This window comes from Globicephala melas, chromosome 11, assembly GCF_963455315.2.
Source record: "Globicephala melas chromosome 11, mGloMel1.2, whole genome shotgun sequence".
NCBI classification, from domain to species: Eukaryota; Metazoa; Chordata; class Mammalia; order Artiodactyla; family Delphinidae; genus Globicephala; species Globicephala melas.
In genome coordinates, this window is record NC_083324.2 from 7,952,162 (window position 1) to 7,965,698 (window position 13,537).

General features: G+C 37.4%; 1 protein-coding gene across 5 annotated transcripts in view; it reads left to right on the forward strand.

The window, feature by feature from the left end:
* The window catches only part of RAD18 (RAD18 E3 ubiquitin protein ligase), a 118,153-nt gene that overhangs the window by 44,323 nt on the left and 60,293 nt on the right, over positions 1 to 13,537 (forward strand). For all 5 annotated transcript variants that reach the window (XM_060307521.1, XM_030840668.2, XM_060307520.1 and 2 more), the window contains exons 6-7: positions 2,669 to 2,768; positions 7,501 to 7,685. In XM_060307521.1, coding sequence (XP_060163504.1) covers positions 2,669 to 2,768; positions 7,501 to 7,685 — 285 coding nt within the window. The remainder of the gene's footprint in view (positions 1 to 2,668; positions 2,769 to 7,500; positions 7,686 to 13,537) is intronic.

The following is a 13,537-nucleotide window of genomic DNA, read 5'->3' on the forward strand; positions in this document are numbered from 1 at the left end:
GGGTCTGGGGATTGTGCTCTCCACGTGAGCTCCCCCTGCATCCCTGCCTGTTAGCCATGGTGGCCTCTAGGCCCTGAGATACCTCCACAGGTCCCTTAACTCCATCAAACAGTTTCAGAATGATTGTGTTTCCACTTTTTAACGCTACACTTGTATAGGCATACCTCAAAGAAATTGCGGGTTTGGTTCCAAACCACTGCAGTAAAGCAAATATCACAATAAAGTGAGTCATGAATTTTTTTGTTTCCCAGTGCATATAAAAGTTATATTTACACTATACTGTAGTCTGTTAAGTGTGCCATAGCATTATGTCTACAAAAACAATATACACACCTTGATTAAAAAATGGTTTATTGGGGCTTCCCTGGTGGCGCAGTGGTTGGGAGTCCGCCTGCCGATGCAGGGGACGCGGGTTCGTGCCCCGGTCCGGGAAGATCCCACATGCCGCGGAGCGGCTGGGCCCGTGGGCCATGGCTGCTGGGCCTGCGCATCCGGAGCCTGTGCTCCGCAACGGGAGAGGCCACAACCGTGAGAGGCCCACATACCACAAAAAAAAAAAAAAAAAGTTTATTGCTTAAAAATGCTGACAGTCTCAATTAATCGTCAACAAAGGAAACAGGAATATAAAATGGAGAAAAGACAGTGTCTTCAGCAAGTGGTGTTGGGAAAGCTAGACAGCCGCATGTAAGTCAATGAAGTTAGAACACACCCTCACACCATACACAAAAATAAATTCAAAATGGCTTAAAGATTTAAATATAAGACATGACACCATGAAACTTTTAGAAGAGAACACAGGCAAAACATTCTCTGACATAAATCATACCAGTGTTTTCTTAGGTTAGTCTCCCAAGGCAATAGAAATAAAAGCAAAAATAGGGGAATTTCCTGGCAGTCCAATTGTTAGGACACAGAGCTTCCACTGCTGAGGGCCTGGGTTCAATCCCTGGTCGGGGAGCTAAGATCCCACAAGCTGCCTGGTGCGGCCCAAAATAAAATGAAAGCAAAAATAAACAAACGGGGCCTAATCAAACCTAAAAGCTTTTGTACAGCAAAGGAAACCATAAACAAAGCAAAAAGACAACCTATGGAATGGGAGAAAATTTTTGCAAATGATGTGACTGACAAGGGCTTAATTTCAAAGTATACGAACAGCTCATGCAGCTCAATAATGAAAAAACAAAACCCAATCAAAAAATGGACAGAAGACCTAAACAGACATTTCTCCAAAGAAGACATACAGATGGCCAACAGGCACATGAAAAGATGCTCAACATTGCCAATTAGTAGTGAAATGCAAATCAAAACTACAATGAGGTACCACCTCACACTGGTCAGATGGCCATCAAAAAGGCTACAAATAACAAATGCTGGAGAGGGTGTGGAGAAGAGGGAACACTGCTACATTGTTGGTAGAAATGTAAATTGGTGCAGCCACTGAGGAAAACAGTATGGAGGTTCCTTTAATAACTCAAAATAGGGTTACCATATGATCCAGCAATCCCACTCCTGGGCATATATCCAGACAAAACTATAATTCGAAAAGATACATGCACCCCTATGTTCATAGCAGCACTATTTACAATAGCCAAGACATTGAAACAGCCTAAATGTTCATTGACAGATGAATGGATAAAGAAGATGTGGTGCATATATACAATGGAATATTACTCCGCAATAAAAAAGAATGAAAGAATACCATTTGCAGCAACAGGTATAGACCTAGAGATTATCATACTAAGCAAAGCAAGTCAGAAAGAGAAAGACAAATACCATATGATATCACTTATATGTGAAATCTAAAATACGACGCGAACATATCTAGGAAACAGAAACCGACTCACAGACTTAGAAAATAAAATTATGTTTACCAAGGGGGAAGGGAGTGGGAGGGGGATAAATTAGGAGTGTGGGATTAGCAGATACAAGCTGCTGTATATAAAATAGGTAAACGACAAGGTCCTACTATATAGCACGGGGAACTATATTCAATATCCTGTAATAAACCATAATGAAAAATATGAAAAAGAATAGATATATGTATTTATATATGTATAAGTGAATCACTTTGTTGTACACAAGAAACTAACACAACATTGCGAATCAACTCTACTTCAGTTAAAAAAAAAATGCTGGGACTTCCCTGGTGGTCCAGTGGTTAGGACTCTGTGCTCTCACTGCCGAGGGTCCGGGTTCAATCCCTGGTCAGGGAACTAAGATCCCACATGCCCCCTAGCTGTACATACCCTCACCTCACCTTCCTCCTGTGGCAGGTATATCTTACTCAGGTGGTTAAGATTGCTTCGGTGCTAAAGATGAATGGGTCCTAAGACGGGAAAACTTAATATTAGTTTTATAGCTTCGTCACGCCTTGTTAGAAAAGAGTTAACTAAAGCATTTTCTAAAAAACAGATTTCCAAACTTCTTCGCAGTCTCTTCCTCTAGGCCCAGGATTCTAATTATGTGACTTTCCACAATGTAGCCCTTACCCAGTAAGCAGTCTATTCTACTCCTGCTGCCCTGAGGTGTCCTTTTTCTCTTCTGCTTTTCCAAGTGCATGTTAAGGTTGGATTCCTTTTTTTATCTTAGTTGCTGAAAGGTGCTGGGTTATATTATTTTTGCTCTTTCCACAAATAAAAAAATCTCTTTCTCTTTTTGAAAAATACAGTGGATTGTCCTGTTTGTGGGGTTCATATTCCAGAAAATCACATTAACAAGCACTTAGACAGCTGTTTATCACGTGAAGAGAAGAAAGAAAGCCTCAGAAGGTAAGAAAGTTAAGCATAACCGTTGAGCTACTTTAGCTTGTTGCCTCCTGTGGTTTATAAAATTTGAGCCAACTCCACTGGCTCTCCTTGTCCATTCTCTCTCCTTGTTCTTTCCTCAACTCCCACCTTGCCAGATATAATTAACTTTATTATATGCTAATAAAATTTGACTTAACAAGAAACCAGTGATTTAGAATTCAGTTGTTTTTAAACTTGTTTTCTTCTCTTAGAATTTTAGAACTACCATAAAGCCCTTGGCCCAAGAAAGCAAGGTTAGACTCTGAATATAGAACACATCAAATCTGTTTTTGGTTCTTAGGAAGCTCAGAAGTTTAAATTTGTAAAATCTAGCTTTTTCAAAAATTCTGAATAGTTAATTACTATATACATATGACATACTATATACACATGACAGTAAAAGGTACAAAAGGCACCTGAAAGTAACACAACATTGTAAATCAACTGTACTCCAGTAAAAATTAAAAAGAAAAAAGGTACAAAATGGTATGTTTTTTTGCCTTTTTAGAAAATATGGAATCACTTATTCATTCAACAAATACTTATTAAGCACATAACCATGTGCCAGGCATTCTGCAAAGCACTGGTGAATCAATGGTGAATGAAAGTCAAATTCTCTGCTCTTAACACCCTTTTGTTCTGGAAGGATGCAACCAGTAGGCTTGCATTTTGAAGGCAGTGGTTTTCTCTGTTACTGCATCTATAGAAGCTTGCAGTTGTATAGTTTGTCTGTGGGGCAGACTCAAAAGGGTGTGTTTGAAATAGAGAAAGAGAGAGAGAGAAAGAGAGAGAGAGAGAGAGAGTGTGTGTCCCAGCCAGCTACCCAGGTGAGATAACTAAGTTGTCAACCCAGTATCTGCACCTAAACTCACACTATTCTGCCTCGCCTTGTACATCAAAATCACAGTAGTTTATTAAACTAGGCCACTGTTATTACACATGTAAGTTGTAAGTTAGGAATCAAATTGTAGTCAAAGTTAATCTGTAGGGTGTTAAAGAATCAGTGATAATGAAGATAATAAGGAAGCAGAAGCTGCAAATTACATGAGTCTGGTGATAAAGGGAAGAGGACAGATGAGATGGTAGTTTGGGGAAGGATTAAGGAGCAAGATCAGGGAACATTTTATTTTTTAAAATAGCAAAATTATATAAGCCTTTAGCCTCCTGCTATCTCCAGGGAGAGAGCAGGTGATATAAAGAACAAGAGATCAAAAGTCCAGTAATGAAGTTATCCTTGACATGCAGAAGGAACCCTTCCTCTGAAACAGGATGGAAGAGGGAGAGAATAGGTGATAATTCCGAGATCTGGAAAGGAGAGGGTGGAAATTGAAGAAATTAATCGTATCCGGGAGGTGGGAATGAACAGAATGATTGGCTCTTACGTTTGGTCTGTTTGGAAGAACTTGGAAGAGTGCCAGAAACCGTGCTGCTAAGACAGGACTATTTTGTTGTTCTTTTGTGAGTAAAGCTAAAATGGTGTCACTAGATTTTATGAGTAAGTCTGGAGTGAATGCAGGTTCCGAGGGACGAACTCTGGCTGTTATAATTTACAAAAGTTAACATATAAAGCACAGTGATGCTTTATTAGTTTACAGCAGGGGGCACCAGTTGCCAGTTCTTACTGTCCTGTTCTTAGCTTGATAGTTAACTTCTTTCCCCGAGCAGGACCTTTTCTTCAAGCGAAAACGCACAGTGAACCATAACATATAAAACAGAGAAAATTGGCCCTGTTCCATTAAAGTGGAGGTGGAGGGCTTGGGGACTGTGCTCCTCTCTCTGACCTCCCTCTGCGTCCCTGCCTCGTATCCACAGTGGCCTTCAGGCCCCAAGATCCCTCCACAGGTCCCTGCGACAGATGCCTGTGCGGTCCTGCGTGCCCAGTACTCACTCCTAGTGGGTACGTTTGTTGACGAGAATAAAATTTAGATTTTTAGGTTGCCTAGTTAGTCGAGATTTGGAATAAAGCTGGATCATCACGAGGATTATTTCTCATAAGCCGTGAGAATCTAATGACCTGCCTTTCTCCTTAGAAATGTTTTTTCCTGAAGAGTGAGTTGGGAATATAGAAGCTGGGCATTTTCTCCTTGAAGAGTAAGGAATCAGCACTGATAATCTTGCTTGGACTGCTCTTTCTCTAGATGCATCCATTGTATTTCTTCTAACACACTTAGCTCTGTCAGTTTATCCAAAGACGTACTCCTCTGTGTGTAATTAAGTTCAAATTCCAGTAGTGGTTCCAAACAGGCTCTGTGGAATACTATAATCCTGCCGATTACTCTGTAGCGCAATTTAGAAGCACTGCATTCACTCCCTCTTTCTCTCTCTCTTAGGGAAAGAGTCACTGTGTAAGTTAGTGTATTGAAGGCTCTGAGAATTCCTTCGTCAAACATAATTGTTGGATTTTGTTTAATCCAGTAATTCCTAAATTTATTTGACCTTAAAACCTTTTTGTCCTTATAACTCATCTTGCAAAGCTAGTGTTTGTGAAGATAAACTTAGGGAGACATTGAACCACCTTTCTCTTTAGTTACATCCTCGTCCTGGGGTCTGGTCACATAAAAGAATTTCTGACATTTAAAAAATTTTCTCCACAACACCCCAACAGGCCACTTCTTTAATTTGGATACAGCCCTTCACCCATTCCGTGTAGATTCATATCAGAGTTGATTCAAAGGATACTCTTCCTTTTGAGGTCCTCAGATTCTTAGGACCCTTAAATGCATTACTGTTTCACCAAATCATGGAAGAAAGGTAAAGTAGCATTTTCATGTTTTGGGAAACGTTTATCAGGCTTCGTATTTTAAAATTCATGACAGAAATGGTTGATTTCTGCTGGTGCTTTTCATTGTAAATGCCAGTGAACAGTAGAGTTTTCCATTAGAAATTCACAGTCGTAAGTTTTATCATCTATCCTAATAAAATTTAAAAAATGTTTTAGGTACAGACTTACTGAATTCCCTCACAGTGTTCTTGTATAAACTCCTACAAAAGGTTTTTCAGCTCTTGCTACCTTCTGTGATTTTATTTAACCATAATCTTATCAGTGTTGTAGAGTCCAATAGGCTGTCTGTCATTATAAGAAGAGTAATTTTCAGAAAAATGTAATCTGTTGAGGGTTTACAGGTCTTTCTGCAGTTATATAGTTATTTCTGGCTTTTAGACCATATTGATATAGCATAAAAGAAATAACCTAGCCAGGGAATGGTACTGTTGGGTAATAGAGAAATGTTTGGTTGTTTTCACTCTGTATTCAACTGTATTCTCTCCCTCTCAGTGTGGCCTCTGGACCATTTGCATTAGATTTCCACGTGAAACCTTGTTAATAGAGATTTTAGGTTTCCACTTAAAGAGCTGAGTCAGAATTGGTGGGTGGTGTGGCCATGCGACTGAGAACTGCATTTCAAATAAGCTCTCCAGGTGGTTCTGAGATGCACTCAAGTTTGAGCAGCATGGCCTTGTGCCAGCTAGTTATATGCAAGTCTTTTGTAAAATCTTGTTTTTCTGGATAAACCTATTGCTTTCAAGTTCCTATTAATTCTTACCTGAAGTTTTGATATTTCATCTAAAAATGATTGCAGTTGTAGTGACTACCTTGAATACATGTTTATTAAGCACCTTATTGCTATAGTGTTGAGCCAGGTGATGTACTTAGAGAACCAGGTATAATCAGATTAAATAGATTAAAATTCACTCTGGGTTCCTGTTTAAATAATCGTCTCAAGTCATTGATACCCTTAGGTAGCTTGACTTCTGCATATTCTATTTAAAGAAATAATGTTTCTTAATTGGTGTTTAGAGGGAGTATAAGAAAGTCATTCGATAGAGCTTTGTCATATTTAAAATCGTAGCTTAGTGCTTATCATTGTATTCGTTATGTAAATACAGTGAAGAGCCAGGTGGGGATTTTGCCAGTACACTTCTTAATGCCTTATATATTTGTTAATATAATTAATTGAAGTTGGAGGAAAAAAAACAGTGCTGTGTTTCTTGCTGTTGTTTTCAGTTGTGTTCTTTTGAAGATGATCCCATAAATACTACCTACCCATCAACTGTCTGAATTCTTTTTCCATTGGTGGAATGAGTTGGGTAAAGCTAACCATCCCAACAAGTCTTCTTTTATTTCATCCAGTGCTTTTGCAAAATGATTGCCTTGGGCCTAAGCGGGCATGTTTGGCTATGCGTCAGAAATGTTTTTAAAGAAGCTATATATGATGATATTCTTAAATCCATAGCCTGACCCGCGGTAGCATTTGTACTCTAATCATCTGAGATAGCTGGTTTTATAGAGATTTGTGTGGAAACCATGGGCAGATTTTAGGAAAAGCATGCTTTAAAGAGGTAGTGAATAAGTTCACGTAAGTATGACCCTAATTTCTCATAGCATTTAGTCCACAAGCCTTCTGTATGAGTCCCAGGTCTGCATCTTTAGGCCAGGCCTCTCTCTGAGACCTAAACTAACTTTGTCTAAGTTTTGACTGCCACCTAGACCCCTCTATCGGAATGTCCCACTGCCACTTTAGGTGCATCACTGTCAGAAAAATACTGTCAACTTTATTTGTAAATTTAATCCTTTTTCTCTTTCCTTTTTTGTCTTAATGGTTCTGCTATTCTCCCAGTCGCCTTGGTATTGAGTCAGAAGGTAAATTACTGTTTTACGTGAAAAGCATTGGATAATTCACAGTAAACCTCAGTGATCTCTTTTCTCCCTTTTCAGCTCTGTTCACAAGAGGAAGCCACTGCCTAAAACTGTATATAACTTGCTCTCAGATAGAGATTTAAAGAAAAAGCTAAAACAGCATGGATTATCTGTTCAAGGAAACAAACAACAGCTCATTAAAAGGCACCAAGAATTTGTACACATGTACAATGCCCAGTGTGATGCTTTGCATCCTAAATCAGGTAAAGTGATTAAACAATGAGTTGTGTTTATCCTCTGGATAAAGCAGTTTTGTGTGGCTTAGTGGTTGTAAAGCACAGAAAAAATTTTTAATACATTTTTGATAATAGGTAAGGTATGCAAATGTACTCCTTCTGAAGGTACCTAGAGTGTCCTGTGATAAGCCAGCCTTTCTCTCAGCCCGTCTCTCCGTCCCCCTTCCCTTCTTAGAGGCAACCACTGCTGCCAGCTTCTCATGAATATGAAGGTTGATCTAGAGACCGTGGCCTATAATCCTAGTTTTGCAACTTTATGACTGGATGACTATGGGCAAATTACTTATTATATCTGACCTCGGTTTTCTCCCCCATAAAGTAAGAGTTATAATACTACCTACTTCATAGTGTTTTTGCGCAGAATAAATGATAAAATGCATGTAAAGTCCTAGCATAGTACCTTAGCAAGTAGTCAGCATTGAATAAATGTTACCATTAGATTATTAAGATTGTTATGCACAAAAATATATCCTTGATCATTATTGTTATAAAAATGTTAATTTTACATACATACTGCTTAATAGTTTGTTCTTTCCATTTAACCACACACAAATTTTGGAGTTCTTTCAGTTATTAGCATATGGATGGAATTACCTAATTAAAAAAAAACTAAAGTATAATATGCAAATAGGAACTTACACAAATTGTAAATATATTGTTCAGTGAATTATCACAAAGCAAAGGGAAAGTGCCTTTGTAACCACTACTCAGATCAGTACCAGCATCACAGAAGCCCCCTCCCAATCACTACTACCTTCATTCTCACAGATGACCACCTTCTTGACTTCTCAAACCATCTATTCATTTGCCTATTTTTGCCTATATTTTATCTTTATATAAATGAAATAATAAGTAGCTTATGCATTCTTCTCAGTCTGATTTCATTTTTTTTACATTATGTTTATAAGGTTTATCCATATTTTTGTGTACAGTTGTGATTTTTAAAAATTTTTTGTTGCTGTAGCGTATTCTATTATATAAATATATTACACTGTCCATTCGGTGGCTGATGGACTTCTGGATTTTTCCTCTCTTTGGCTTTTAAGAATAATGCTGCTGTGAGTAACCTTTTGCAGGTCTCTTGGTGCTTGTAGGCACACGTGTTTGGGGGATGCGTATGCCTATCCCCCAAATTATGTTTTGGCAGATGTTCAGCTTTCGTGGGTACAGGCAGAAACTCAGTGCCAATGTATGCTCTCATCAGGAGGGTACAAGATTCCAGTTTTTCCACATCCTTAACAACATCAATATTGTCAATTTTCCGTTTTGGCCATTCTGGTGGGTCCACAGTAGTGTCTCATTATGGTTTTAATTTTTGTTTCCCTAATGGCTTGTAGTGTTCAGCATATTTTTATATTTTTATTGGCCACCTGGATATTCTCTTTGGTGAAATACCCATTTAAGTCTTGTGCCCGATTTTTCTGTGCTGTGGATCTGTTGTTTCCTGATTTACTTGTGGGGGTACGTGAATTTTTCTGGATGCACATCTTGCTGGGTGTATGTATGTTTCGCCTTTAATTTCATCTTTTCCCTCTCTTAATGGCTTCATTTGAGAGGTAGAAGTTTTAAATTTTATATCCAGTTCATTGCATTTTCCCATTGGTTAGTACTTTTTTGTCTTTGCCTACCGCAAGATCATGTTTTCTTCTAAGAGCATTATTCTTTTTGCTTCTACCTTTCAATCTACAGTTTATCTGGAATTGGTTTTAGCATACGTTGCGAGGTAAGGGGCGAGATTCTTTTGTTGTTTCCATATGGATAGCTGATTGATGTCACACCATTTATTGAAAAGCCATCCTTTACGCATTGAATTGTTGGTGCAGCTTGGTTGAGAATCAGCTAACCGTATATGTGTGGGTCTGGACATTGTTTTGTTCCATTGGGTCATTTATTTATCCTTGTGCCAGTAGTGCACTGTCTTAATTAGTTTATGAGTAATTTGTAATAGATCTTGCTGTCTGGTAATGTAGTTCCTCCAGCTTTGTTGTTTATTGAGATTGTCTATTTATATGTGAATGGGTATACAAATTGTGGTACAGCCATACAGTGGAACACAGCTTAGCAATAAAAATGAACTACTGATAAGTGCAACAACATGGATAAATCTCAAAAGCATTGTGCTAAGTGAAAGAAGCCAGATACAAAAGACAACACACTGTATAATTTTAAAAGTCCATTTATTTAGCATTTTGGAAAAGGCAAAACTATAGGGACATAGAAGAGATCAGTATGTCCCAGGGCCTGAGGGTAAGGGGGAGGGAATTTACTGCAGTGGGGCAGAAGAATTTGTGGGGGTGAAGGAAATGTTCTAGATTTTGGCTGAAATGATGACTAAATGACTATTAATAGGCAACTGGGCTTGTCTCCAATTTTTGGCTATTCTGGATAAAGCTACTATAAACATGGGCTTATAGATTTTTATGTAGCCATGTGCTTTCATTTCTCTGGTATTTTCCTTTTCATTCAGTTAAAATATTTTCTAATTTTTGTTGTGATCTCTTTTACCCATGGGTTATTTGGAAGTGTTTTCAATTTCCAAATATTTGAATATTTCCCAGATATCTTTTTTTAAAATCATTTCTAATTTGATTCCATTGAAGTAGTTCTGTATGATTTCGGACCTTCTACCTTTATTGAGACTTGTTTTATAACTCAGCATTAGGTCTTCCTTGGTGAGTGTTCCTTAAGCACTTGAAAATTTGGGGGTTTTTTGTTCAGTGATCTGTAGTGTTAGTTATGTAAAGTTGCTAGGTAGTATGTTGCAGTATTCTACATCCTTACTTATGCTGTGTTTACTGATTCTATCAGTACTGAGAGGATTATTGACATCTCCAAGGGTATTTGTGGATTTTTAATTTTCCCTTTCAGTGTGCTCTGTTTTCTTTACATTTTGAATCTCGGTAATGAGGTGTATGTGCATTTAGTATTGTTATGTCTTCTTGATGAATTAACCTATTCACTATTATGACATATTTGTTTTAGTCTCTGGTAATATTCCATAAATAATAATCTTATTTCACTTTTTTCTTTAAACATACTGTGTCATTATATTTAAACTGTGTTTTTTGGTAAGCAGTATGTGGTTTGGATTTGCTTTTTAAACTTAATTTGGCAAGATATACCATTAAATTGTAGACTTTAAAACTTTTTCATTTAATCTATTTGGTTGGGTTTAAATCTACCATCTTGCTCTTTATTTTCTCTTTGTCCTGTCCATTCTTTGTTCTTTTCTTGCTTTCTTTTAGATTATTTTTTAGTTCTCTATTCTATCTCCACTGTTGGCTCATTAGCTGTACCTCTGTTTAATTTCTTTTAGCAGTTGTTCTAGAGTTTACCACGTGCATCTTAAACTTATCACAGTCTACCTTCAGATATTATTGTACTACGTGTTTAACATAAGGACCTTACCCTTTCCATCCTTGGTTTTATTGTCATAGATTTTTCTTCAATGTGTTATAAACCTCATAATACTTTGTTACCATTTTTGCTTTAAACTGTCAATTTTCCTTTAAAGAAATTTTAAAAATTGAAAAGGAAAGTCTCTATGTGCCTACACATTCACCATTTATAGTATTCCGTATTTCTTTGCTTAGATCCAGGTTTCCATCTGATGTCATTTTCTTTTGGTCTGAAAATCTTCATTTAATGTTTCTTGTAGTGCACATGTGTTGAGACAAGTTCTTTCTACTTTTATTTGTCTGAAAAAGTCTTAACTTTGCATTCTTTAAAAAAAAACCTTCATTTGGAAATAATCTTGAACTTATGGGAAGGTTGAAACATTATTATAAAGAACACATATGTACGCTTTACACAGATTCACCTGTTAACATTTTCCCCCATTTGGTTTATGAATTACTGTTTCTCTCTCTTTATTAATGTATATGTGTTTGTGTGTGTGTACATCTTTATATACACATATATTTTTCTTAAACTATCTGAGAATAAGGCGTATAATCTTGTCTCCTGAATACTTTATTGTGTATTTCCTAAGAAAAGAGATATTCTCTTTTATTGCTGCAGTACAGTTATCAACTTTAGTAAATTCATCTTTGTTAAATAATTCTTTAATCTATCATCTCTATTCCAGTTTCAGCAGTTGACCCCATAATGGCCTTTATGGATTTTTTTTCCCCCCTCCATTACATGATCCAGTTTTGGATCACATTATTAAATTTAGTTGTAATATCCTCTCAGTCTCTTTCAGTCTGGAACAATTCCTCAGCCTTTCTTTGTCTTCTATGACATTGACAGTGGCATTTTAAAAGAATACAGTCTTTGTTGTTGTTGGGTTTTTTCCCCAAATAGAATATTCCTCATTTTGGCTTTGTCCTATGTTTCCTTATAATTATGTTCAGGTTGTGCATTCGTGGCCAGAATACTATATAAGTGATGTTTTGTCCTTCTCAGAATATCACCTCTAGAGGTATTTGACATCTTTGTGCCCTTCATTTGTGATGGCAGGTTTGATCACCTTGTCGATTTCTTCACTGTGTAGTTTCCTCATTACTCCTAGTAAGCAATCTGTAGAGAGACACTTTCATACCATCTAAATATTCTATACCTCATTAAAATCTCACGCCTGTATTTAGCATTCTTTGGTAATTTTTACCTGAACTAGTTCTTTCTGTGTAGTTGCACATGTTGATTTTCTAATTTTAGCCTTCCTTCCACATTTGCCAGTTGACACCTGCCATGGTTCTGAAAACAGGAGCCTTCCTTTCTTGTATTTAATTTGTCTATTATCAATATGGATTCACAGATTTATAGCTTATTTCCATCCTTAATTATTTTGGTGTTTATGTTTCTAGATTTGGCCAGTGGGAGCTTCTCCATGCTGATCCTTGGTCCTCATGCCATAGTTTCATTATTATCATTATTATTTTTTACCATTTCCTTATTTCTAGCATAACAAGGTAGTGATTCCCTGTCCCAGCCCTGGAATCAGCCATTTCCCTGAGAAGCTTTGGTTCTTTTGGGGGGAAAACAAGATAAGGCTACCAGCTATGCTCGTTGCTACCTGGTACCTTTGCTTCTAGACTCTTCCAGCAGGTGGAGCTCAGGAATATATACACACATATACATATGCATACATGGATATGTGTATACATACACATGCATGTATGCCTGTATACTACATGTATATGTATGCATGTAAATCCACTTATACATATTAGAAATCATGAGAACATACCAATACCTTTACTTTCAATCCAGCCCCACAGAGGTCTTCTTTACCTTTCTCTATTTCATATTTGTATTTCCCTTTTTCGACAGGGAGAATCTTCCCTCTTAGTAGCATCAGCACGTTTACTAATTTGTTCAGTTCTGTAATATATCTAAAATCGTTTCAGAATTGCTTCATCTGTACTACTACACCTTTCTGCAACCAGAGAAAGAATTCCAGATTTTTTTTTAGTTCTCTCTACCCAGTCTTCCCTTTCCCCTCCCCCATCACCTGCACTAAGGGTACATAGTCATTTACTGTGTTCATAAATTTTTTTTTCCCTTTATTGTGGTTATGTTATTTGAAGTAATATAGTGACAGTTCATTTGTTTCACTTTGTTTCCAATTAAAAAAATAAATTTATTTATTTATGTGTTTTTATTTTTGGCTGTGTTGGGTTTTCGTTGCTGCGTGCGGGCTTTCTCTAGTTGTGGTGAGTGGGGGCTACTCTTCGTTACAGTGCACGGGCTTCTCATTGCAGTGGCTTCTCTTGTTGCAGAGCATGGGCTCTAGGCGCACGGGCTTCAGTAGTTGTGGCTCGCGGGCTCAGTTGCTCCGTAGCATGTGAGATCTTTCTGGACCAGGGCTCGAATCC